Source organism: Emys orbicularis, chromosome 8 (assembly GCF_028017835.1).
Source record: "Emys orbicularis isolate rEmyOrb1 chromosome 8, rEmyOrb1.hap1, whole genome shotgun sequence".
Taxonomy (NCBI): domain Eukaryota; kingdom Metazoa; phylum Chordata; order Testudines; family Emydidae; genus Emys; species Emys orbicularis.
The window spans coordinates 1,856,409-1,879,563 of NC_088690.1; the positions used below are offsets into that span (position 1 = coordinate 1,856,409).

The 23,155-nt window shown below is 63.6% G+C and overlaps 2 protein-coding genes across 2 annotated transcripts in view; both read left to right on the forward strand.

Moving 5' to 3' along the window:
* Nucleotides 1–3,323: 3,323 nt before the first annotated feature.
* Nucleotides 3,324–12,165, forward strand: ARTN (artemin). Its single transcript, XM_065408831.1, has 5 exons — nt 3,324–3,347; nt 4,086–4,188; nt 10,672–10,739; nt 11,030–11,219; nt 11,741–12,165. Exons 1-5 carry the CDS (start codon nt 3,324–3,326, stop codon nt 12,163–12,165), a joined length of 810 nt encoding a protein of 269 aa, XP_065264903.1.
* Nucleotides 12,166–17,986: 5,821 nt separating this feature from the next.
* The window catches only part of IPO13 (importin 13), a 60,082-nt gene continuing 54,913 nt past the window's right edge, over nt 17,987–23,155 (forward strand). Inside the window, exon 1 of the mRNA XM_065409204.1 lies at nt 17,987–18,055. Within this exon, the coding sequence (XP_065265276.1) occupies nt 17,993–18,055 (63 nt within the window). The 5' untranslated portion in view covers nt 17,987–17,992. The remainder of the gene's footprint in view (nt 18,056–23,155) is intronic.

Genomic DNA, 23,155 nt, shown 5'->3' on the forward strand with positions numbered 1-23,155 from the left:
GGAGAGCCCACCAGGCAGGGAAGCAATGGGCCCCACCTGCCCTTTGGGATTTCCATGCGAAGAACGACTGGAGTCGCTCCCCAACCATGTCCCCAAAGCTTCCCAGCTTCCCAGCGCTGCTGCCAGGCCTGGAGGAGGCAGCAGGGACCAGGAGGCACCTGTCAGCCCATCAGAGCCGTGCCCAGTGTGCTGCCCCCAACCCAACAGGGAGCTATTACGGCAATGACACCAAAGGGCATTGGCGGGGGCTGCAGCGCCAGGCCCTGGCTGGGAGGGGCTCCTGGACCCCCAGCGTGGCTCGTGAGAAAGGGGAGGCAGCATGAGCGGCGGTGGGGGGAGCAGATCTGTTAGAAACCAGCCACGCCTGATTGAAACATTGTCAGTGCTGGCGACTCCAGCATGGCCCCCGGGCACCATTGCCCTGTTCAGTGCCCACCTTCGTGCCAGGCTGAGCTGGCCCCAGGCGGGGCTAGTCCAGCTGTGCAGGCCGTACCTGGGGGGCCGGGGCTTGGGCCCTGCTAGATTTGGCTTTGCTGTGGCTCTGAAGGGCCGCGCCAGGTCGGCTCAGCACACAGCGGGGCAGAGCAAGCGGGACGCGGGGACGCGGTTGAGCCTCAGGGCTCACAAGCTAATCCTGCTGCATTAGGTAAATGGGTTCGGCGTAGACAATGCCGCCGGCCGCAGTGTAAGAGGTGCCAGGCCTCAGGCCCCCGGGCGTTAGTGTGGCAAAGGGGCAGACTGGGGGGGCACAGACCCGAACTGGCCACGCTCAGGCCAGCGTGCAGCAGCCCGAATGGCCAAGGTGCGGCTGGCCTGGCGCCAGCCCGGCGTGTTACGTGACCCCATGTTCCCTACGCTTTGCGTGAGTGGCTCACAGCGAGCACAGGGCCCGTTCGAAGGGAGCCCGGCCCCGGGCAGCTGTGCACAGCGGCAGAGCAAAGGGGGTCCCTGCCGAAGGGCCGCGGGAAAGCGCAGGAACAGCCTCGCGCTTTGGCCCGGCCGAGGAGAGACTGGCCGCAACGGGATTAAGCACAAAGGTGCCCAAGAGGTGAAGCGACTATTTACGTGGGCTCAACGGTGCGAGCGGATTACGGCGGGTGGTTTATTCGGGGTGGGTCCAGGGGGGGGCGGCAAGGGGGCAGGGCAGAGACTGTCGGAGGGGTCAGTGGAAGGGCTGGGAGAATAGAGGAGGGGCAGAGGTTCTGCAGTAATGAAGTGAGAGGCGCTAGGAACTGAGGACTCAAAGGGGTGTTTGGGAGCTTTGTCCCTGGGCACTGCTGTGGGCTCACGCCCACTGCTGGGGTGGGGGCTGGGCAGGTCAGCACCACCCGCTGGAACAAAACCTGAGAGAACGTGAAGGGCCCTCGTGGCCGCCCTAAGGGGGCATCGGGCTGGAGAGGCTGAGCTGGGCGAGCCCTGGCGTGGCCCAAAGGCCGTGACGGCTACTGGGAGCCTGGTGCTCAGACATTCCCAGAACCGCTGCCCACCTGAGTCTCTGTTACCCAGAATGCCCTGGGGCCCCAGCCTGGCGCCCCCGTCTCTGCTACCCAGAATGCCCTGGGGCCCCAGCCTGGCGCCCCCATCTCTGCTACCCAGAATGCCCTGGCGCCCCTGTTTCTGCTACCCAGAATGCCCTCGGGCCCCAGCCTGGCGCCCCCGTCTCTGCTACCCAGAATGCCCTGGGGCCCCAGCCTGGCGCCCCCATCTCTGCTACCCAGAATGCCCTAGCGCCCCTGTTTCTGCTACCCAGAATGCCCTCGGGCCCCAGCCTGGCGCCCCCATCTCTGCTACCCAGAATGCCCTCGGGCCCCAGCCTGGCGCCCCCATCTCTGCTACCCAGAATGCCCTCGGGCCCCAGCCTGGCGCCCCCGTCTCTGCTACCCAGAATGCCCTGGCGCCCCCGTCTCTGCTACCCAGAATGCCCTCGGGCCCCAGCCGGGTGCCCCCGTCTCTGCTATCCAGAATGCCCTCGGGCCCCAGCCTGGCGCCCCCGTCTCTGCTACCCAGAATGCCCTCGGGCCCCAGCCGGGTGCCCCCGTCTCCGCTACCCAGAATGCCCTCGGGCCCCAGCCTGGCGCCCCCATCTCTGCTACCCAGAATGCCCTCGGGCCCCAGCCTGGCGCCCCCGTCTCTGCTACCCAGAATGCCCTGGCGCCCCTGTCTCTGCTACCCAGAATGCCCTCGGGCCCCAGCCGGGTGCCCCCGTCTCTGCTACCCAGAATGCCCTCGGGCCCCAGCCGGGTGCCCCCGTCTCCGCTACCCAGAATGCCCTGGCGCCCCACTCCTCTGTTACATGATTTGGCCCAAGCAAACCAGGACAATAAAGGGAAAGGCCTGAACTTGAGCAAGCCCGTGTCTGTCCCTGGCTGGGGGAGGGTGTGTGAGTGGGTGTCCGTGTGTCTGTCCCGCTGGCGGGGGGTGTGTGTGTGCGTGTCCGTGTGTCTGTCCCGCGGCGCCGAGGGGGGGGGTGTCCCTGTGTCTGTCCCGCTGGCGGGGGCGGAGTGTCCGTGTGTCTGTCCCGGGGGGCGGGGGGTGTCCGTGTGTCTGTCCCGCGGGGGGTTGAGTGTCCATGTGTCTGTCCCGCTGGAGGGGGGGTGTCCGTGTGTCTGTCCCGGGGGGGGGTGGAGGGGGGTGTCTGTCCCGCGGGGGGGGGGGGGGAGTGTCCGTGTGTCTGTCCCGCTGGAGGGGGGGGTGTCCGTGTGTCTGTCCCGGGGGGCGGGGGGGTGTCCGTGTGTCTGTCCCGCGGGGGGGGGAGTGTCCGTGTGTCTGTCCCGCTGGAGGGGGGGGTGTCCGTGTGTCTGTCCCGCGGGGGGCGGGGGGGTGTCCGTGTGTCTGTCCCGCTGGCCGGGGGGTGGCTCCCGGCCCGTGGGTGCCCCCAGCTCCGCCCCGCCCGGGGATCAGGTGACGGGGCCGCTGGAATTTGACACCAGAAGCGGCCGGGCGCGGAGGATGGAGCCGGCTCCTGCCTCCCAGAGGCCGCCCGCGAGCCCCGCCAGCAGCCGCAGGTCCGAGCCCGCCCGCCCGGCCCGGGAGCCGCTTCGCCCCGCTCGGTGAGTCCCGGCCCGGCGCTGCCCCCCGCGCCTGGGGGCGAAGCCCGGCCCGGCCCCTGGTCCCACCTGCCGGCTCCGGGGGGGGGCGAGTCCCGGCCCGCCCGGCTCTAACCCGCCTCCTCTCCCGCGCAGGGCGGCGCAGGCAGCGCCGGGCACCTGCCCCCCGGGGCTCGCCATGCGGACAACGTGACCCCCCCCCCCCGGGCAGGGCGGCGAGTCCCGGAGCCCGGTCATGGCCCCCGGGGCCGGCTGAGCGCCGGAGCCCCGCCGGGGATGCGCCCGCACCGCAGCCAAGAGGTACCGGGTGGGGCCTGGGTCTGTCCGGGGGGTCGGTCTGCCCGTCCCGGGACGGGGGGTCGGTCTGGCCGGGGGCGGGGGGGGTCAGTTTGGTGGGGGGGCGGGCGGTCTGTCCCGGGACTGGGGAGGGGGGTCGGTCTGGCCGGGGGCGGGGGGGGGGTCAGTGTGGTGGGGGGTCGGTCGGTCTGTCCCGGGACGGGGGGTCGGTCTGGTGGTGGGGCGGGCGGTCTGTCCCGGGGGGTCGGTCTGGTGGGGGGGCGGGCGGTCTGTCCCGAGACTGAGGAGGGGGGTCGGTCTGGCCGGGGGCGGGGGGGGGGGGTCAGTGTGGTGGGGGGTCGGTCGGTCTGTCCCGGGACGGGGGGTCGGTCTGGCCGGGGGCGGGGGGGGGGGTCAGTGTGGTGGGGGGGCGGTCGGTCTGTCCCGGGACTGGGGGTCGGTCTGGTGGGGGGGCGGGCGGTCTGTCCCGAGACTGAGGAGGGGGGTCGGTCTGGCCGGGGGCGGGGGGGGGGGTCAGTGTGGTGGGGGGTCGGTCGGTCTGTCCCGGGACGGGGGGTCGGTCTGGTGGTGGGGCGGGCGGTCTGTCCCGGGACTGGGGAGGGGTGTCGGTCGGTCTGTCCCGGGACGGGGGGTCGGTCTGGTGGGGGGTCGGTCGGTCTGTCCCGGGACTGGGGAGGGGGGTCGGTCTGTCTGTGCCCCGGTCCGGGAACCCCGGTGATTTTGTCCCTCTGGCGGCCGCAGGGAGCGGACTCGATGCCCGCCAGGGACCGGTGCCCGGGGCCAGAGGGAGGCGCGTCCCAGCCGCGACCCCCGGAGCATGTTCCGCAGGCTCCCGGCGCGCACGGTGAGTGGAGCCGGGGGCGGGGGGAGCCCGGGCCGGGGTCCGCTGCAGCCGTTTCCCCAGACTGAGACCCGAGCTGCAGCTGGCCCGCCTCGGCAGCAGACGTGGGGTTGTTGTGGTAGGGTCGCGCCGCGCGGGGGGGAGGGGCGGGAGTTATTGTGGTAGGGTCGCGGGGGGGGGGCGCTGTGGTAGGGTTGCGCCGCGGGGGGGTTGTTGTGGTAGGGTTGCGCCGCGTGTGTGTGTGGGGGGGGATTGTGGTAGGGTCGCTGTGTCCAGCCTGCCCTGGGCTGTGTGCAGGGGAGGGGGGCCCTGAGGTGGGTCACTCTGGGGCCGCCCCCAGACAAGGCACACGTGGCCCCCGCACGCTGGGCCCAGCTGAGCCGAGCCACTCCGGGCTAATCCCCTGTTTAGCCTCTGGCAGCTGCCCATATAAGCTCCCTGCAGGGGCCTCCCTCCTCCGCTCCCTGGGGCTGCACAGCCGGGCGCCCCAAGGCCTTGTCCCCCCCCTACAGTGCATCTCCTTCCCAGCGTTAGGGGTAGTCTGGGGCTACGCCCTGCTGGGACCCCCTAGGGCCGGGCACTTCCTTCCCCTGCCCCAAGGGGTGGTTGCGGGGCCAGGCTGGAGGTGCCCTGGCCCGGGATCTGTGGGGCTGGCGTCCCGCTCCCGGAGCCCTCACCAGCAGGACGAGAGGAAGGGGGCAGCGTGGGGCAGAGCTGGGGCCTCTGTTCCGGTTCCCAGGGGTTGATTCATGCCTCAGCTTTGGGTGGCTGGGAGCTGGCGGTTCTGTCATCGGCCACTTGACGGTTGGATTCCTGTGCACGTGCCCCGGGCGGCGGAAACCTGCCAGGACGTATCTCGCTGGGGATGTGTCTCCTCACACCCCCCCCCCCCCAGCGAGCGGCCTGGAGTCACTCCTGACTCACGCCCAGCCTGACCTGCCAACCCCCCTGGCCTGGCTGGAGCGTGGAGGTAGCACATGGCTTCTCATTTGTCTCTGGCCCTGGGCAAGGTCTGGGGCTGCGGGAGCCTGGCTGGCCTGATGCTGCTGGGTGCCACACCGGGCTCTGGCTGCGGTTTAGGGGGCGTGCGAGGCTGCAGTCGGGTGGCCCCATGCAGGAGGATGGGCTGGGCGCTGCGTTCTCATCTCAGCCCCCGAGCCGGTGAGCTGGGCCCCGCGGAGGCAGCGCCGCAGGCGGACGTGAGGCGTCGGGCGGGCTCTCTGTGAGGTGAGCGGGACACCATGGAAGGCTTCACGCTGACATTTCAAAGTGTTTGTGTAGGAACGTAAACATAAATCTCCCTCCTCCCTTCCTCTGGAAAGTTTCTCCCGGAGCAGCAGCCGGAGCTCTGGCTTGTCCGGGCAACGCACGGCCCTGCAGCCCCTTTCTGCAGCATGCTGCCTGCGGAGGCCGGGGGGAGGGGAAGCCCCAGGTCGCTCTTCCAGCCGTGCCTGGTGTGGGAATGAGGCGTCCTGAGGCAGTAGCGCCTGGGAAGAGGATGTAAACATCCTCTGGTCTGCAGGGACGATTCTCCAGCTGGCTCCCTCCCCCTCCAGCAGGAGGGACCAGGGACCCTGTCCCATCTGCCCATAGCCACCTTCCTTCGCTGCATCGCCCTTGCGGTCTGTGCAAATCAGTCACTGGCAGGGACCTGCTGGGAGCGCCCAGTCCCTCCCCCTCCGTCAGGCCTGGGCAATTTGTCCTTCCCTGTCTGCGATACTTGGGTGTCTAGGCTCAGCCAAGACTAGAGAGAGCCCTGAGGGTCAGGGCGCGACAAATCCACTGGCAAAGGGGATGCAGGAAGCTTGGGGTGGTGGGTACATTCGTTTCTCCAGAGCTCTGGCAGAGTTAATGAAGGCGTATTTGCTGCAGACACTCAGCTAATCCTACTAACTAGCACCTGCTTGCCGAGCTCGACGCAGCGTGGTCTGCCTGAGCCTGCAGCCAGCTCCGGCGTCTCTGCTGCTGCTCAGCGCTGCTCTCCCCTCCACCGCAGCTGCCTGCTGAGCTTACCTGGACCCTGGTGGGTTCGGCTGCTGCTCCCCAGAGCCCTGGGGCGGCACTCATGGTGCCTAGAAGCGTGTTGGCTTTATTTAGTGCTGAACAGCAGCAGGCGCAGCCCTGGAGCTACTCAGGGACTGGGAAGGTAGCTCCACAATCCTCTTTCTGCTGCAGCCAGGAGACCCAGGGAGAGCTAGACTCCCAGCCACGGCCCCCCAGCAGCCCTGGTCTCCGACAGGATGCTCCTGGCTCCCCCAGACCTTAGGTGGGATTGCCCCAGCAGAGCTCCTGGAGCCGGTCTCCCCCTCCCCCCACACTGCCCTTTAGAGCCAGGAGGCTGCTGGGGGCCGGGGAGAAGAGTGTCTCCCTCCCAGCAGGCAGCTTGGGGTCATGCTAGCCAGAGGCTGGCAGTGTGTGTGGGCAGGGGGCTGTCACCCATGGAACTCCCACCATGGCCCTGCTGCCTTTATGTCCTGTCTCCAGCCAGCAGAGAACAGCCAGGCCGAGGGGGAGGGCCGGAGAGGTGCACGCTCGTTTTCGGGGGCCAGGTGTCCTTTCAGGCAGGTGTGCGTCCCAAAGAGCCTGTAGCCGGAATCCGGCCTGCTGCAGCCTGGGGCTAGTGAGCAGGATGCACCCTGTGTCTGCAGCACACCACAGCCGCAGAGCAGGCCCCGGGGCCTTGGCCCCCCCGTGACTCCGGGTACCCCCCCCCCCCCGCACTGAGCGCTCGCCAGTCCGTCCCTGGAGCCTGGCGGAGCCCAGGGCAGTGGGATAGAGATGGTGTGGGTTACGTGGGGTTCTCACTGATGCGCCCCAAGAGAATGCCATGGCTTGGGCCCAGCCCAGCGCCCCCAGTCCGTGCCCGGGGCCTGCCTTCCTGCACGAGCCACCAACTGCTTCCGTTCACCTGCTGCTTCTGCTCTCGGCCCACTTCCGTCATTCCTCCGGCGTGGGCTGTGTGTGAATGTGTCCCGCCTGCACGCCACACGGTCTGCGTGACCCCCGCCGGCTTCCGGTCAGCGCCTCTCTGCCTTACTCAGGAGTCCCCCCGGGGCAGCGTCTGTGGCAATGCTGGGCTCCATGGCCAGGTCTTGCAGAGAGAAGAGGAGCCAGGAGCCAGCCCCATGTGAGCAGCCACTCTCCAGGGGCCAGAGCTTGGCAGCAACTGCTCAGCTCTCCTGGCGCTGTGAGTGTCGGGTACCTGAGGCTCGAGGATCCCCATCAACGTCCTGCCTCCTTGTGCTGCCTCTGCCCGGCACACGCCCCAGCGGTGGCACTTGCTTTCCGGGCCCTCGAGGGGCCTGTCCTCCCTCCCCCGCCTTCCTGCCCTTCCTGCTGCCCTGGGCAAGTCTGTGCTCTGCTCACTGCCTGCCTGGCTGCTGCAGCCTCCCCAGCTCCGCCCTCCAGTCCTGGCTGCTCTGCCTCTGCCGGTCCCTCCTGCGCCTCCTTCCGTGCTGTCCCCAGCGCCCCCTGCCCGCCCAGCCCGCTGCACTCAGCCGGGCTGGTGGCCCAGATGCCTGGGTTCTGCCTGCAGTGCTGTGAGCTGGAGGCTGTGACGGTGCCATGTGTGCTCTCGCCCTCCCTGTGCTTTGCCAGGCACCTTGTCTGGCTCAATCCTTTGATCCCACAGCTGTGAGCAGCCTCCCAGCCATGGGCACCATGCTGGGTCCCTTCCTTCCCACAGAGGCTCCAGGCGCCCCGGCCCTTCCCTCCTGGCGCCCCCCGGCTGCCTGCCTTTGTTGTGTGTCCTGCTCTCGCTGGCCCTGCTTGAGTCACTAAACCCTGCTGTTGGCTAGCAGTGCCGGCCGTGCCGTGCTCTGTCGCCCCACCACCCTACGGGAGCTGTTCTCCGTGGGCCCGTCGAGCCGGGGAACCGGGGCTGGGAGTGGCACGTGCCAATCCCCAGGCTGAGGAGCTGTTGGAGGAGAAGCTTTGGGGCTGGCTCCAGCGGCAGGAGGGGCTGGGAATCCCATATCCGGAGCGGCTGCCCTTTCGTGCTGAAAGGGTGGCCTGACCTTGTCCTGTCCCCCATTGTGGACCCTGGGCGGGTCTGGACAGCTCCAAGCCTACCAGGGTGGGCGCCCGCGACAGGTGTTTCCCACAGACCTGCCTGTCTCTGTTGCCCAGTGGGAGGGAGACAAGCCCAGAGCCCAGGTTTCCTTGACTTGGCGATTGAGGCCGGGGCGCCGGCTGCAGTTAACAGGCCTGCTGAGAAGACGGCTGGGCCAGCGCCCGAGGCAGGTGACTTGTGGGTCTGTGTCCTTGTGTTTCCTCCAGGGCAGGGCTGCGGCCCCAGGTGTGACTCTGCCCCCATCCCAGTCCCCGAGGGTGTGGGCACAGCTAATGGGGTGGGCAGGAGGAGCCATTCTTGCTGGAGCAGATTCGGTTCTGTCCTGGGTTTGCTCCCCAGGGGCCTTGGGAGGGACGGAAGCTGCCCGCCCAGCCCCTGGGTGTCTGCACTGCCGGGGCACAGTGCCCCCCTCTGAGCTCCGTCCCAAGTGTCTGGCAGAGGTGGGCACGCCTAGCCTGCGGGGAGCCGGCAGCCCTCTCTGCTGCCCACGGCGCCCTGACAGCTGGTATGGGTGGAATCGCTCCTTCCAGCAGAGCTGGGCTCTGAGCTCGGCCTCTGCTGGGTCTGGCAAGGCAGCCGGTGCGGGCTGAGGCGTGGGCAGCGTGTGGGCACCCTGCCGGGTGACAGACTGCCCATCCCCCTCGGGTCAGGCTGGGGCCAGAGTCCCCTTCGCTGCGTGGAGGGGGGTGACCCTGGGGGCTCATGTCTGCCAGCACTTTGGGGTCGCTGGGTGCCCCTTGGCCCCTGCGGATCCTCCCGCCTGTGAGGTGCTGGCCCTTAGTGCGGGATTGGAGGTGACGGTGCGGGGCTGGCTGGCCCCCAGGGGCGTGGGAAGGGATGGGGAAGGGGGGAATTCTCTCCGGATTGGGTTTGCAGTGACAGGGTGAAGGGCAGGCACAGGCTGGGTCTGTGCTGCCACCCTCAGGGCTAGTGGAGAATTGCAGCTCAGCCAGCCGTGGGATACCGGAGGGGGCCCGACCTGGCAGGGCAGGTGGCGCCCAGCTCCCCACGCGGGGAGGCTCCCAACCACCCCCAGGACCAGCTGCAGCTGGGCAGAGACCCTGCTGGCATCTCGAGCAGCACAGGCCCACAGCCCGAGGTGATGGCGCCGGGCCCTGTCTCCCCGGAGGCACCCAGCCGGAGGTGACTGCCCCCGCGCACTCGCTCCCGCTGCAAAGGCCTGGCCCGGGCCCTCTTCTCTCAGGCTGGCATCTCCAGCTCTGTCCCAGCCCCATGCTCGCCCCCTTCTCCTGCGCAGCTGCAGTGCCTTGGCCCTGTGGGTTATGAACGGGGGCCGAGTCCAGGCGTTGGCCGGGGCCGCCTGGGGCCTGAGCAAGGCTGGCGGGATTGTCCTGGGCTGCCTGGTCACACGGTGCCCCCCGCCTGCCTGCAGCACCCACAGCGGGAGGCTCTCTGCCAGCCCATGCTGCCCGTGGACAGCCCTGGGGCCTGTGCCCCCACCCCAGCCCATGCAGAGGGGGAGGGTGGGAAGCCGCCCATGGCCCCGCAGCCCTCCCCCCAAGGAGCCATGCTCACCCTGGGTCTGGCAGCCTAGTGGGCTCCCCTGCTTTTCCCCCTGCCTGTGGGGCTGCCCTGGAGAGGGAGGGTCCTTGTAGGGCTCTGCACCCCCTGCCACTCTCATGGCCCAGCTGCACCCCAAACCCTGCCCAAACCCTGGCACCCCAGCTCCCCTGCCTCCATCACTGGGCACGGCTCCTCCTCTCAAGTGGGTCGCAGCAGCTGGGCGCAGGGCTGTGGACGTGAGATTGGCAGAGCTGGGCATACTCTGGCACCTAGAGACCACGGCGTTAATGGATCTCCGAGCTCAGGTCCCACCCTGAACAAGGAAAAGGTTCCGGGGGAAGGGCCCTGGGAACAACGCCCCCAGAACCCTGATCTCCTGCCGGGGTGGCCCTGGCAGCCCAGCCTATGCCAGTCAGGGGAAGCCACGTTCCCAGGGCCCTGGGAAGAGGGCCCAGGCCAGAGCACTGGCACTAAACCCCTGTTGGGAGGCCATGGGCCGGCCAGCTGCTAGTTAGAGCCCCAGGGACCAACGGGGGGGGGGGCGATATTGGGGGTCAGAGGGCAGAGGTCAATGTTGGGGTGGAGGACAGTGAGGGGAAGGTGGGGGGTGACATTTCAAGTGCGGGGTATGGGGCTCTGTTTACTAACAGGCTGGAGGGAGTTGTGTCCTGACCCCCGGCTCCCCACGTTAGTCCAGCCCTCCCTGGGAACGCTGCCTGTCCGGAGCGAGGCAGGGGCCAGGCATGTGGGGCTGGGTGAAGGCGCCATGTGTCTGGGGCAGGGGGTGGTTGGCCGGGTGGGGTGGGTGGAGGAGCCCCATGGGTGGGTTTCCTTCCCCGGCATCCCCAGCCCAGGGGCATTCACACTCACCCCCATCTTTGTGTTTGCAGACAGGATGGAGCAGACAGCGGGGGGGCCGGCCTCCCCCCCCACGAGGACTCTGTGCCAAAGGCCCAGGGTGAGTGCAGCCCCACGGGAGAGGGCCCGCTCCAGAGCCCCTGCAGAAGCAACGCCCGGAGGGCTGGGGGCAGCAGGGCCCAGGTGAGGGGTATGCAGCCTTGGCTCATTTGGCTTTCCCCTGTGGGCCCTGCTCCCCTCCCCTGGCCTGCCCTCTCCTGCCCCCCCATACTCCCGGGCTCTGGCCCTCTCCTGGGCGGGCTGGGAGCCCTGCCTTTGGGGCTGCCGCATGGAGCACCCTATCCCGCCCTGTGTGCGTTGCTGCCATGCTGAGCCTGTGCTGTGTTCCAGGAGGGGGCGCTGTGGGGTGCCCTCGCCATCCTGTCGCTGCTGAGTGGCGTGGCCACGGGAACCCCGCACACCTGGCACCGCAACACGACCCTGGGGGCTGCACCCACTGCGGGCGGCGTGGGCACCGCCAGCCCCGGAGCAGAGGACAGCCTGGAGGCACCGCTCGCCGCAGCCTGGAGCCACCTCTCCGGTAGGTGTGGGTGTGGGAGGAGGGGTGAGCGGGAGGGCATGGGGCAGGAGAAGGACCAGGCACTATGGGGGTGCCTGGGGTCAGTATTGCTCAGGGAAGGGCAGGCCCCTTGTACCCCTGTGTCATGCCTCACGCTCCAGGAGCAGAGAGCCCTGTGGGTCCCAGCACTGCTCGGGGCCTGGGGGGCAGCAGGGCTACCAGGAGGGGGCAGGCTCCTGGTGACCCTGAGCCCCAGAGCTGAGGCAGGAGTGCGCCCCCAAAAGGGCCCCTGGCCACCGCAGGAGGGGACGGGCGGAGCCCAGGGCAGTGGGGCCCAGCCCCCGGAGCTGATGCTAGGGCTGAGTCCTGGCCACGGGAGCCAGTTGGCATCTACCTGCCCGCTCTGAGCCCTGGCTGTGTGCATGGGCAGGCGGGTGCTCCCCGCGCTGCGGGTCCTCCTGGCACCAGACAGCCCCTCTGGGGCAGGAAGGAGTGTGTGTGTGGGGGGGGGCGTACTCTGGCTGACTACCCTGTGTTCCCAGGGGACAATGTGACGGCAGCGGGGCCCGAGGAGGGGGAGCTGGCCAAGGACCTGCTGCTCCGGGCTGAGCGCTCGCCCCTGGCCTCCGCCAAAGGCAAGAAACTAGGCCGGCGCAGGGACGGCCCCAACTGCACCGTCCGCAGGCTGATGGTGAAGGTGCGCGACCTGGGGCTGGGCTTCGACTCGGACGAGATCGTGCCCTTCAAGTACTGCAGCGGGTCCTGCCACCGCAGCCGAAGCAACTACGACCTGACACTGGCCACCCTGCTGCAGGAGAAGGCCATCAAGCCGGGCCCGCCGGGCCACGTGGCCAGCCATCCCTGCTGCCGGCCCACCCGCTACGAAGCCGTCTCCTTCATGAACGTGCAAAACACCTGGCAGACGGTGGAGAAGCTCTCTGCGGCTGAGTGCAAGTGCATCGGCTGACTGGGCTGCAGGCTTGGTGCCCACTCTAAGCTCACGGCACTGCCCGCCTGGCGCTGCCCAGACTCGGGGCCCCATGGCACATGGAGAGCGGTGGGGCTATGCGAAGACTGCAGCGGTGCCAACCCTGCCAGAGGAGCGGCTCAGTGGGGAGACGAGAGTTCACCCTGCCCCAGCCGCTTGGAGAGGAGCCCCTTGTGCTGAGACCGGGGGGTAGCGGGACCCCCAGCGTGGGGCTGGTGGCAGTAGGGCGAGTCTTGTTGCTTGGGCTGAACACCGCCCCTCCCTCCCCAGTCACTGGCTGCCTGCCCGCTGGTGCTGCCGTTGGGGACCTAGGAGTTTGCCGAGCATTGGCAGGTAGCCCGCCAGCCGGGCCCTGCTCGCTGCTCTGCCATGTTCGCTCAGCAGCCTCCGAGCTGCCCGCTCCAGTGCCAAACAGCCAGCCTCGCCTGCCTGGCACGGCCTGCCCAGCCCTCCCCGGAGTGCCAGCTGCAGGGCTGGCATCCGCTCCGGTCCCAGCTCAACAACGGGCTGCCCAGGCTGGTGGCTGGTAACCTGAGCGCATCTGTTGCGGAGTCAGATGTGTAAGAACCAGGCAGCCCCTGTGCGCACTCTCCTGGCCCAGCTGCACCCCCTAGCATCAGGGGCAGAGCTGCCAGGCTGGGCCCTTGGCTGCATGGGCTCCCTGCTTGGTCCAGAGCCCTGGGGGATGCGTGACTCTGCAGGACGCTGTCCCCCGGCTCCAGCTGGATCTAGCCGAGCCGCAGAGTGTGTGGGAGGGCTGGGGGGCAGCTGGCCCCAGGGCCCGGGCTGGGGCAGTGTGAGCAGGGGCTGGCCCTAGCCTAGAGACTGTGCTGACCTCTGAGCCCCATAAAGGGACAGGCCCCTCATTGTGCTTTGGGGTGCACCCTTCCTAGCTGCTTGTGGCCTGGCCCCTTTCCCTGGGATTTAAACTCAGGACCCCCCCACTCCCAGGGGGACAGTTTTTAGCCCCCGTATTTCTGGGGGAAGAGCTGCCAGTGCTGTGGAAGCGAAGGGGCGTGGGGGCCTCCCAGACGCTCCCCACCTCCTCCCGCCTGCTGGGGGAAGCTGGAGCTGAGCGTCCAGCCCAGCAAAGGAGGCGCGGGGGGCTAGAAACCAGGCAGGCCGAGCTCGTCCCTTGGTGTCCCATCCTGTCCCTCTGGAAAACATCCCCCTCCCCCTGCTGCTGCCCCGGCCCCTTGGACAGGGCAGCTGGGGGGGGGGGCACGGAGCCGTCCTGGGGGCCCCATTGGGGAGCAGGGTGGCTGCAGCAGAGGAAAGTGATGGGGGCCTGAGGGCTGCTGGCAGAGGAGCAGGTGCCAGCCCAGGGTGCAGGTGGCAGGGACCCAGCCTAGGGCAGAGGCCACAGCCAGGCACTGGCACCCACCGCTGTGGGGCTGGGCAGCCTGTGTCTGCCCCCACGGGGAGCAGCGTCGGCTGCCCAGCGCTGGTGCCCATGCAGGGGAGTGGGGCCAGCAGGGCACCCCCTGGCCATGCTGGGCACTGACTATTTATTACTCTAAGTTATTTATTTATTGGTCTCGAGCGGCGGCTCCTATTTATGACGTTGGGCCGGGCGGGGAGGGGGGGGGGTGTTGATGTTGCTATGAAGGCCTGGGCCTGTGGCTAGCAGTCCTGCCCCCCACCCCCTTTTATATTATTCTGACCCGTATTTGCATTTGTAAAGTTGGATAAACTCTATTTTTGTACAGTTGTATTTTTCTGTAGCAATAAAGTGATGGGCCATGTGGCTGAGTCTGCGCCTGGGGGGAGACAAGGGAGGCTGCCACCCTGCCCCACACTGCTGCCCCATCTCCCACGCTCCCGCAGTCTAACTGGAGTCTGCCCCTGGCCTGTGACCTCATTTCAAGCCATCCCTCCTCAGGAGGCCCCTCCCGGTGCAGTCCCCTGGCCTTCCTGCCTCTGGGGTACACCCGTCCCCTCTGTGTGACCCCTGCACACCCCAGCGTGGGAACTCCCCCCACTTCTGCTCTGCCCAGGGGCAACATCTGGGGCTGTCCCTCCTCTCCTCTCTGTCCTGGGCCCTGGCCTCTCCCCTGGGCAGAGCAGGACCCACACTCTTCCAGGCAGGGGGCTTGGCTGCTGTTTCCTAAGGGAGGGAGGAGCAGCTGCCTGGCCGTGGTCCAGCCGGTGGGGACGGGGATTTCCTCATGAAGGCAGGTACAGCCTCACTGCAGCTGCCATGTCCCCACCCACGTTGGGTCCTCTGGGCGCTGGAGAGGGAGAGCCGGAGTTGGGCAGGTAGCAGGTAACCCAGCCAGGCCCTGCACCAGCTTTGGAGTCAAATGCAATTCAGCCATGGTGCTTATGCGGGGGGCAAAGGGGGCTCTGCCAGGGGCACTGAAAGCAGGCTGCTACTGTCTGGCCCAGGGGTCGGCAACCTTTCAGAAGTGCTGGGCTGAGTCTTCATTTAGTCGCGCTGATTTAAGGTTTCACGTGCCAGTCATACATTTTAACGTTTTTAGAAGGTCTCTTTCTCTAAGTCTATAATATATAACTAAACTATTGTTGTATGCAAAGTAAATAAGGTTTTTAAAATGTTTAAGAAGCTTCATTTAAAATTAAATTAAAATGCAGAGCCCCCCGGACCGATGACCAGGACCCGGGCAGTGTGAGTGCCACTGAAAATCAGCTTGTGTGCCGCCTTCGGCACACGTGCCATAGGTTGCCTACCCCTGGTCTGGCCAGAGAGGCCAGGTGCCAGGCCATGCTGAGGGGTGGGGCTCCAGGCAGCTCTGCCCCTGCCTTGCAAAGGAGAACTGTGCTGTACAGACACAGGATGGCCAGGGAGTGGGACTGACTAATTCACCTGTGGAACTCTCTGCCCCTGGATAGGTGGCAGGCCAAGAGCTCAGCAGCATTCCTGAATAGAACAGCATTTCTATGGAAAATGGCAACCAGTGTCACAGACCCATGCTCCTGGGCATGAATCCACCAGTGACTGATGGGGTCAGGGACACGTTCCCCATGTGTGTGTGTGTGGGGCAGGCGCAGGGGGGTGCTACCCCACCCTCAGGAACATGCAGCGATCGTCCCATGAGAGCCAGCAGGCTGGCCAGTGACCCTTGCCCCATATACACCCAGCACAGTCCTCCAGTGACCCCCTGTGATGGTGCTGCCCGTGGGAGCCAGCTGAGGTCACTCAATCAGGGTGAACTGCAAAGAAAAAGGGGCAGACAAACCCCAAACGCTGGTGGATATTCCAGTACTTAGATTTACCAACCAGCACAAAACAGCTTCTATAGTACCTCACTGGTTACTTAGAAGTCCAAACAACGCAGTTTCCTTAAAGTGCCCAGCCTCAGGCCTCTGTCCAGACACACCTGTCAGATATGATGATGATCACTGAAAATCTTATCTCATCATATAAAAGAAAAGGTTCTTCCAACCCCAAAGGATCAGCCACACACCCAGGTCCAATTATAACTTAGATCTGACCCAAAATACATGCTTAGAGACCATTCTTATTAACTAAACTAAAGTTTATTAAAAAAGAAAAGAGAGAGAGTGTTGGTTAAAAGATCAATATACAGACAGACTTGAATTCAATTCTTGAGGTTCAGATACATAGCAGAGATGAGCTTGTAATTGCCAAAAGTCCTTTTAGAAATAGTCCATAGGTTATAGTCCAATGTCCATATTCAGGGTGACTCCAATCAGTAACTGGGGATCTCAATCCTTATGGCTTAAGGTTTCCCCCTCTTGAAACCCAAAGCAGATCTGAGATGAAGAAGGATGGTGTCTCAAGGTCTTTATACATTTCCTGCAGCCTTTTGGCCTGAGAAAACAATAGGCTCAACTCTCCTTCTTCCAAACACCCTGGCAATTAGCACAGGGTAATTTATCCATTAAACAGTTCAGATACAGGTTACCACAACCTTCAAAGAGACATAGAGACAATAATACTATTTCACTCAAGTGTCTTCCTAAATGTTAATATTCCTTTTTTGATCTTTGAATTAAAGCTATAGCAATAGACAAGACTTGTTTGCTGACATCACAAGCCCTGAGCACACAGCTCCTCTTCTATCTCTAACAATGCAGACTTACATTTCAAAGCTCTGTTCATTTACCTATCTTCCTAACCTGTCTCTAAAGTTCAGCCATGGGTCAGGTCAGTCTGGGAGGTAATTAACTCTTTCTGGCCCTGTCACCTTTCAATGAGATATTATATTACACTCCTAACGTCACACACCCCTGCCCCATGTACCCACAGCACAGACCTCCAGTGACCCCCATGTACCCCCAGCACAGCCCCCCAGTGACCCCCCTGCTCCATGTATCCACAGCACAGCCCCCAGTGACCCCCATGTACCCCCAGCACAGCCCCCCCGTGACCCCCCTGCTCCATGTACCCCCAGCACAGCCCCCCAGTGACCCCCATGTACCCCCAGTACAACCCCCCAGTGACCCCCCTGCTCCATGTACCCCCAGCACAGCCCTCGTGACCCCCATGTACCCCCAGCACAGCCCCCCAGTGATCCCCCTGCCCCATGTACCCACAGCACAGACCTCCAGTGACCCCCATGTACCCCCAGCACAACCCCCCAGTGACCCCTCACCCCATGTGCCCCCAGCACAGCCCCCCTAGTGACCCCCATGTACCCCCAGCACAGCCCCCCAGTGACCCCTCACCCCATGTACCCCCAGCACAGCCCCCCAGTGACCCCCCTGCCCCATGTACCCACAGCACAGCCCCCAGTGACCCCCCTGCTCCATGTACCCCCAGCACAGCCCCCAGTGACCCCCATGTACCCCAGCACAGCCTCCCTCAGTGACCCCCCGCCCCATGTACCCACAGCACAGCCCCCAGTGACCCCCCTGCTCCATGTACCCCCAGCACAGCCCCCAGTGACCCCCATGTACCCCAGCACAGCCCCCCTCAGTGACCCCCCTGCCCCATGTACCCACAGCACAGCCCCCCAGTGACCCCCCTGCTCCATGTACCCCCAGCACAGCCCCCAGTGACCCCCATATGCCCCCAGCACAGCCCCCCAGTGACCCCTCATCCCATGTACCCCCAGCACAGCGCCCAGTGACCCCCATATGCCCCCAGCACAGCCCCCCAGTGACCCCTCACCCCATGTACCCCCAGCACAGCGCCCAGTGACGCCCCTGGCCGTGTATCACGCCCCCAACCCCCGGCGCTAGGCTGCCAGGGCGGTGCCCAGCGGCACGCCGCTCCCGTCTAGCCGCCAGGGGGCGCCAGAACGGTAGGGAACTATAACTCCCAGGGTGCATCGCGCCTGGGGGGTCCTGATTGCGGTCGGCCGGGCTGCGCCTGCGGGGAGAGGTGCCGGGCCGGGGACTGGTGGCGGCAAGAGCGAAGGGCGGGGCCGGGCCTGCGGCAGCCAGCGCGGCGGAGCGGCAGGGCGGCGGTCCGGTCCGGTCCGGTCAGGCAGCGCGGCGGGCAGACCCCGCCCGGCGAGGCCCCCGCCCGGCGCCCGGCCCCGCTGTCAGGCAGCCAGGGGAGCAACGGCGGGGCGCGAGCGCGGCGCCCGCAGGCCTCGGACCCTCCCCCCCGCCGTGCCCCAGCGCCCCGCCCCCTCGCACGCCCCGCCCCCCCGCGCGCCAGCCCGAGCCGGGAGGGACGGCCTGAGGGAGCGGCGTGGGGCAGGGCGCGGACAGACCGACCCCCCCCCGCCCCCCCGCGGGGGCAGCCCCCGCCCCGACCCGCCTCGCGCCCGCAGCCATGGCGCTGCCGCCCCCGCCGGGCCCCCCCGCGCCGGGCCGGGGCCGCTGAGGCGCAGGCAGCGCGAGCCCCCCCCCCCCCCCCCCCCCCGCAGTGATGGAGCGAAGGGGGCCGGCGCCGCCGCAGAGCCTGGACTTCACGGTGGAGAACGTGGAGCAGGTGAGAGGGGCTGCCCCCCCCCCCCCGCGCTGTGTCTGCCCCAGGTATCGCCCTGTTCCCCCCCCCCCCCCCCGCGCTGTGTCCGCCCCGGGTATCGCCCTGTCCCCCCCCCCCGCTGTGTCTGCCCCGGGTATCGCCCCCCCGGGTATCGCCCTGTCCCCCCCCCGAACCTCTTCCCTGCCCCCCTCCCCCCGCTATGTCTGCCCCGGGTATCGCCCTGTCCCCCCCCGAACCTCTTCCCTGCCCCCCCCCCACGCTGTGTCTGCCCTGGGTATCGCCCTGTTTCTTCCCCCCCCCCCCGTGCTGTGTTTGCCCTGGGCATTCGGCTACCCTCCCCCCAGGTATGCCCCCCCCCCCCCCCCAGCACTGTGTCTGGCTGGGCTGGCTCTGCCCTGGTCACCTGGCTGCCCTCCCTGCCTCCCCCCAGTGCTGCATTTGCCTCAGGCACCCAGCTGCCCCCCCCCGCCTCACCCCCACCCCCAGTGCTGTGACTGCCCTGGGCTAGATCTGCCCTGGCACCCCAGCTAGGCCCCCCCATCCCCGCACATCACCCCCCCTGCCGCCTCTCCCCCCTGTGCTGTGACTGCCCCTCCCCCCCCAGCAGGGCACCCTGGCCATCATTCCCCATACTCCCCCAGCGCTGCAACTGCCCTGGCCCCCCGCCCCAGAGCATCACCATGCCCCAGCACTGTGACTGCTCTGGGCATCCCGGCTGGGCCCCCCTGCCCTGGGGCATCACCCCACCCCATTGGCAGGTGGGCGCTGGCCTGGGTGCCAGGGCCGGTCCACAGCCTGCCTGTGCCTTGCCGAGCTGTCGCTGCTTGTGGCTGAGCTGGGTGGCTTGGGGATTCTGCTCCCCATGGAGGTGACTGCTCCCCATGGAGGCGTGGAGGAGCCTCGCCATGACAGCTGGCATCCCTGTGGAGCAGCCAGATTGGGTTTTTCTTTGGTTTTTGCCTCCACCAAGGGGGTGTGCTGCTGTTGGGGTCAGTGACGAGAGCTGATGCAGGCCAGCGGGTTTTACCCAGCCACGGTGGTTTGCTCCTGCCTGTTTGCCTCACTTTGCCATTCCCCGTTAGCCTTCCTCTCGGGCTGTGACCCCAGGGCCCTCTTTGGAGACAGCCCTTAAAGGTGACCTGCAAAGGGGACAAAGAATGTGGGCTTGTGCCCTTCCTTGCTGATGGACATAAAGGGCTGGAAGGCGTGTTTCTTCCCCTGCTTGTTTTGTACATTAGACATTCAGATGCTGTCTGGCATGCCAGTGAAATGACACTACAGGAGCCAGCCTTCAGCAGCAGGGGGACGGGGGTGTTGTCATCATAACGTTCTGGAGAAAGGCCCTCTCGGTGAAAGATTCAGCATCTCCATCCTTCCAGTGCACAGCTCTGAGGTCCCCTAAGGCCTTGTCTCTGCTAGGGAAATTGGTGCCCAGAATTCCCTGCTGGTGCCGCACTAATTGTAATCACAGTGATGGAAACTGAAATGCAGACACTGGTCAGGTGTCTTCTAAAGATGTCACCGTCTTCTGAGCAGGGTTGGTTGACATGCGGCTGATCTGCCCTGGGGAGCTGCTGTGGTGGGAGGATTTGAGAAAACCTCATAGCGCAACCTGTGAAGTAGGTCAGGAGCATTCTCCTCATTTCACAGAGGAGGAGATCCAGTCCTAGAGCAGTCAAGTAACATGCCCGAGGTCAGTGGTAAAGCTAGGGGTAGAATTTGGGTGTAGTGTTTTGCTGAGGGATTCAAGTTATTTAAACTTTTAATTTCTCTCTTCAAACCCCAAACTCAACAAAACAACCCCCTCCCAGTCCTCTGCTCTAGCCACTGGCGCGAGCACCACTCCTCTCCCCGCACCCCAGGAGCTCTCTGAGCAGAATGCTCCTCTTCTCTTCTGCCCCATGGAGCAGCAGTGCCCACTTGCTCATGACATTGGTGTGTATTTTGACTGACAATCCTCCCAGGGAGGCTCCCAGCATTTCCTGCAAATAGGCCAAGGGGCCACGGACTAGTTACTTTCACCGCCTTCTGCAATAGCAGTTCCCACCCGGTCATCCCATTTTTTTTTTTTTTTTTTGTTTAGAATAGGTTTTGTGGCTAACTGGGTGATCCATGTGCTGCAAACCCTGCTCCCTTGTCACTGGATTCATGCCATTCTAGAGATGGTGGTTAACTATAATATACACTTCTATCATGCCTGTTGATAGTATTTGGGTGCGGTAATGCTCTGTTCGTTATGCAGCAGCCCAGTGGGCTATCAAGAAAACAACTTTAGTAGCCTGCCACTCCCGTGCCCACAGAGGGGTCAGATGAGCAGACTTGTGTGTACTGTATAATCATAGAATTGTAGGCCTGGAAGAGACCTCGAGAGGTCATCTAGTCCAGTCCCCTGCACTCATGGCAGGACTGAGTATTATCTAGACCATCCCTGACAGGTGTTTGTCCAACCTGCTCTTAAAAATCCCCAATGATGGAGATTCCACAACCTCCCTAGGCAATTTATTTCAGTGCTTAACCACCCTGACAGGAAGTTTTTCCTTATGTCCAACCTAAACCTCCCTTGCTGCAATTTAAGCCCATTGTTCCTTGTCCTATCATCAGAGGTTAAGGAGAACAATTTTTCCCCTTCTTCCTTGTAACAACCTTTTATGTACTTGAAACTGTTATCATGTCGTCGTCGTCCCGTCCCCCCGGCTCCCCAGTCGTCTTTTCTCCAGACTAAACAAGTCCAGGTTTTTTCAATCTTTCCTCATAGGTCATGTTTTCTAGACCTTTAATCATTTTTGTTGCTCTTCTTTGGACTTTCTCCAATTTGTCACCATCTTTCCTGAAATGTGGCGCCCAGAACTGGACACTATACTCCAGCTGAGGCCTAATCAGCGCAGAGTAGAGCGGAAAAATTACTACTTTTGTCTGGCTTACAACACTGCTGCCTAATGCATCCCAGCATGATGTTTGCTATTTTTGCAACCAGGTTACACTGTTGACTCAGTGGTGCACCATGACCCCCAGATTCCTTCTGTAGTAACATAGTCCTCACTTCTACAGGACACTTCATCTGAGGATGTTAAAGCACTTTACAAACGTGAATTAATCGTCAGTCTCTGCAGAGAAGGTAAACCCTGTATAAAGAGAGAGAGAGACGGTGATGTGGCCGACCTCAGGTTATACAGCGCCAGAGCTGGGAGTAGAACCCAGGTAGAATCTGTGTTTGTACAGTGCCTAGCACTGTGGGCTCCTGGTCCATTATTCGGGCTCCTGGATGCTATGGTAATATAAAGAATAATTAATGATCTCTCTTCTGCTTTAGAAACAAAAGGGCACTGGCAATTCGTTTTAGGCACAGTTATGTTTTTTAAAAGGCTTTTCAACAGAATAGAAATATTGGTAAGAATGTTCTACAATGTCAGTGAAAAGAGGGTTCTGGCTGCACATGTCCTCCCGAAGGGTTGGGGACACCATGTGCTAAATTACTGTGGATCACACTAGAGCCTGGAGACCCCCAACTGTGGGGGGGCAGTGTCAAGCATTGTGTCAAGCACTGGACAGATACAAAAGAGGGGAATCTTACAACCTGCTCTAAGGCAAAATAATGATTACAGGCAAGGAAAAGCTTCCATACAAAGAGAGCAGTTCTAGAGGGGGTGTGGTAGAGGGTATAAGTAGTGATGACTGAACTAGAGATGGTGGGGAGGGTACTCCCTACCATCTGTCATGAGAACAAGGGCCAGCCAATTCCACTGAAAGATGACAAATGGAAAATTGAGCAAAAGAAATAGTTTATGTAATTAACTTGTGGAACTCATTGCTACAAGGGAACGTTACGATCAGGAGCTTAGTAGGATTAAGAAAAACTATTGGACGTGCATATGGATAATAGAGCATCCATAAATACAACTTTACTGATGGGAAGTGTGTATGTGTTGTGGGAGGTGCCAAGCAATCAGGTCATTCCCTACTTGCCCAGTAGGTAGTTTCTTGTGCCTTCTGCTGAAGCATCTGGCCCAGCCCACTTGTGGAGACAGGACAGTGGTGTAACCAGACCATGGGTTTGATTGGATGTGGTGGCTGCTCTGTTCCTGAGATACTGCAGTTGTTTGTGACAATTATATTTCTACACTAGCCATGAGCACAGCGAGATTGATCAGAGTCATTCAGGTAGTAGGTAATATTTGGTATTTGCCCCTGCAAGCCACTGGCTTAACCATTGTCTGGAGCTAGAGAGCCAGAAGGTGAAGCTGACCTGTCTGTTGTTGCTGTCTGAGACAAATTAAACATGGTGAAAATGATGGACAGGAAGTGGGAGCTGAGTGGCCCAGTGAACAGGTGTTCTTCAGGACATTGTTCCAAGGACCCAAGGCTGGGGGGGGACGGACCTGGTTCTTTTTGGGGTTTGAGCACCCCACTTGTCTACTTGCCTTTGGTGAGCGAGAGGGTCCTACACCAGCAGCGTCTGCAGAACTTAAGCTTTCATTGTCAGAAAATCAACCTGTTTCTAGCTCTTACAATTATGAAGAGCTTTCAGAGTGTGACTGATAAGGTGAGATCTGCCTGAGCCTGCAGCCAGCCAGCCGCAGTGCCTCTGCTACTGCTCAAGGCTCTCCTAAGCAGTGGCAGAGTAAAATGAAACAGGGTGTGGTCAGTTGCATTGATGCTATCTAGAATCCAGCGGGCATGCTCCTGCTGCTTCCTGGAAAAGCTCTGAGCAGCATCAAGGCCAGCCAGGCATTTGAGTTAACCATGGAGTCGAGGACAACACACAAATGACTGCTGGTGAAGGCAGAGTAGCAGAGAACTTTCCTTACAGCAGCCAAAAGGCTCTGGTGCTTGGTTTGAGGGGTGAGGGGAGTGAGAGAGAGGTTCTCTTTCACAGTCATATCTCTGGAATGGACGAGCTTAAAATGGATTAGATGTGCACTCTCCAGGGGCTGCTTCAACAGATGGATCCAGTCGCAAGCTCCAGAGACAGCCAGTGGGAATCCCAGTATCCTCCCCTTTCCCAGAAAAAAACAGATACTGGTTTTCTCACCAGGGCGCTTGCTTGTGGGCACCTTGTTCGTTTGTCCCGGGTCTGTGTCTGGAAGGCTTACTCCTCTGCTTAGT

What these genes read in the sequence shown, in the direction of transcription:
- ARTN (XM_065408831.1), top strand. Translation starts at nt 3,324, where the DNA reads ATGCGCCCGCACCGCAGCCAAGAG. An exon ending in GCCCGCACCGCAGCCAAGAG is followed by an intron (nt 3,348 to 4,085) that starts GTACCGGGTGGG and finishes TGGCGGCCGCAG; the next exon opens with GGAGCGGACTCGATGCCCGC. An exon ending in GCAGGCTCCCGGCGCGCACG is followed by an intron (nt 4,189 to 10,671) that starts GTGAGTGGAGCC and finishes TTGTGTTTGCAG; the next exon opens with ACAGGATGGAGCAGACAGCG.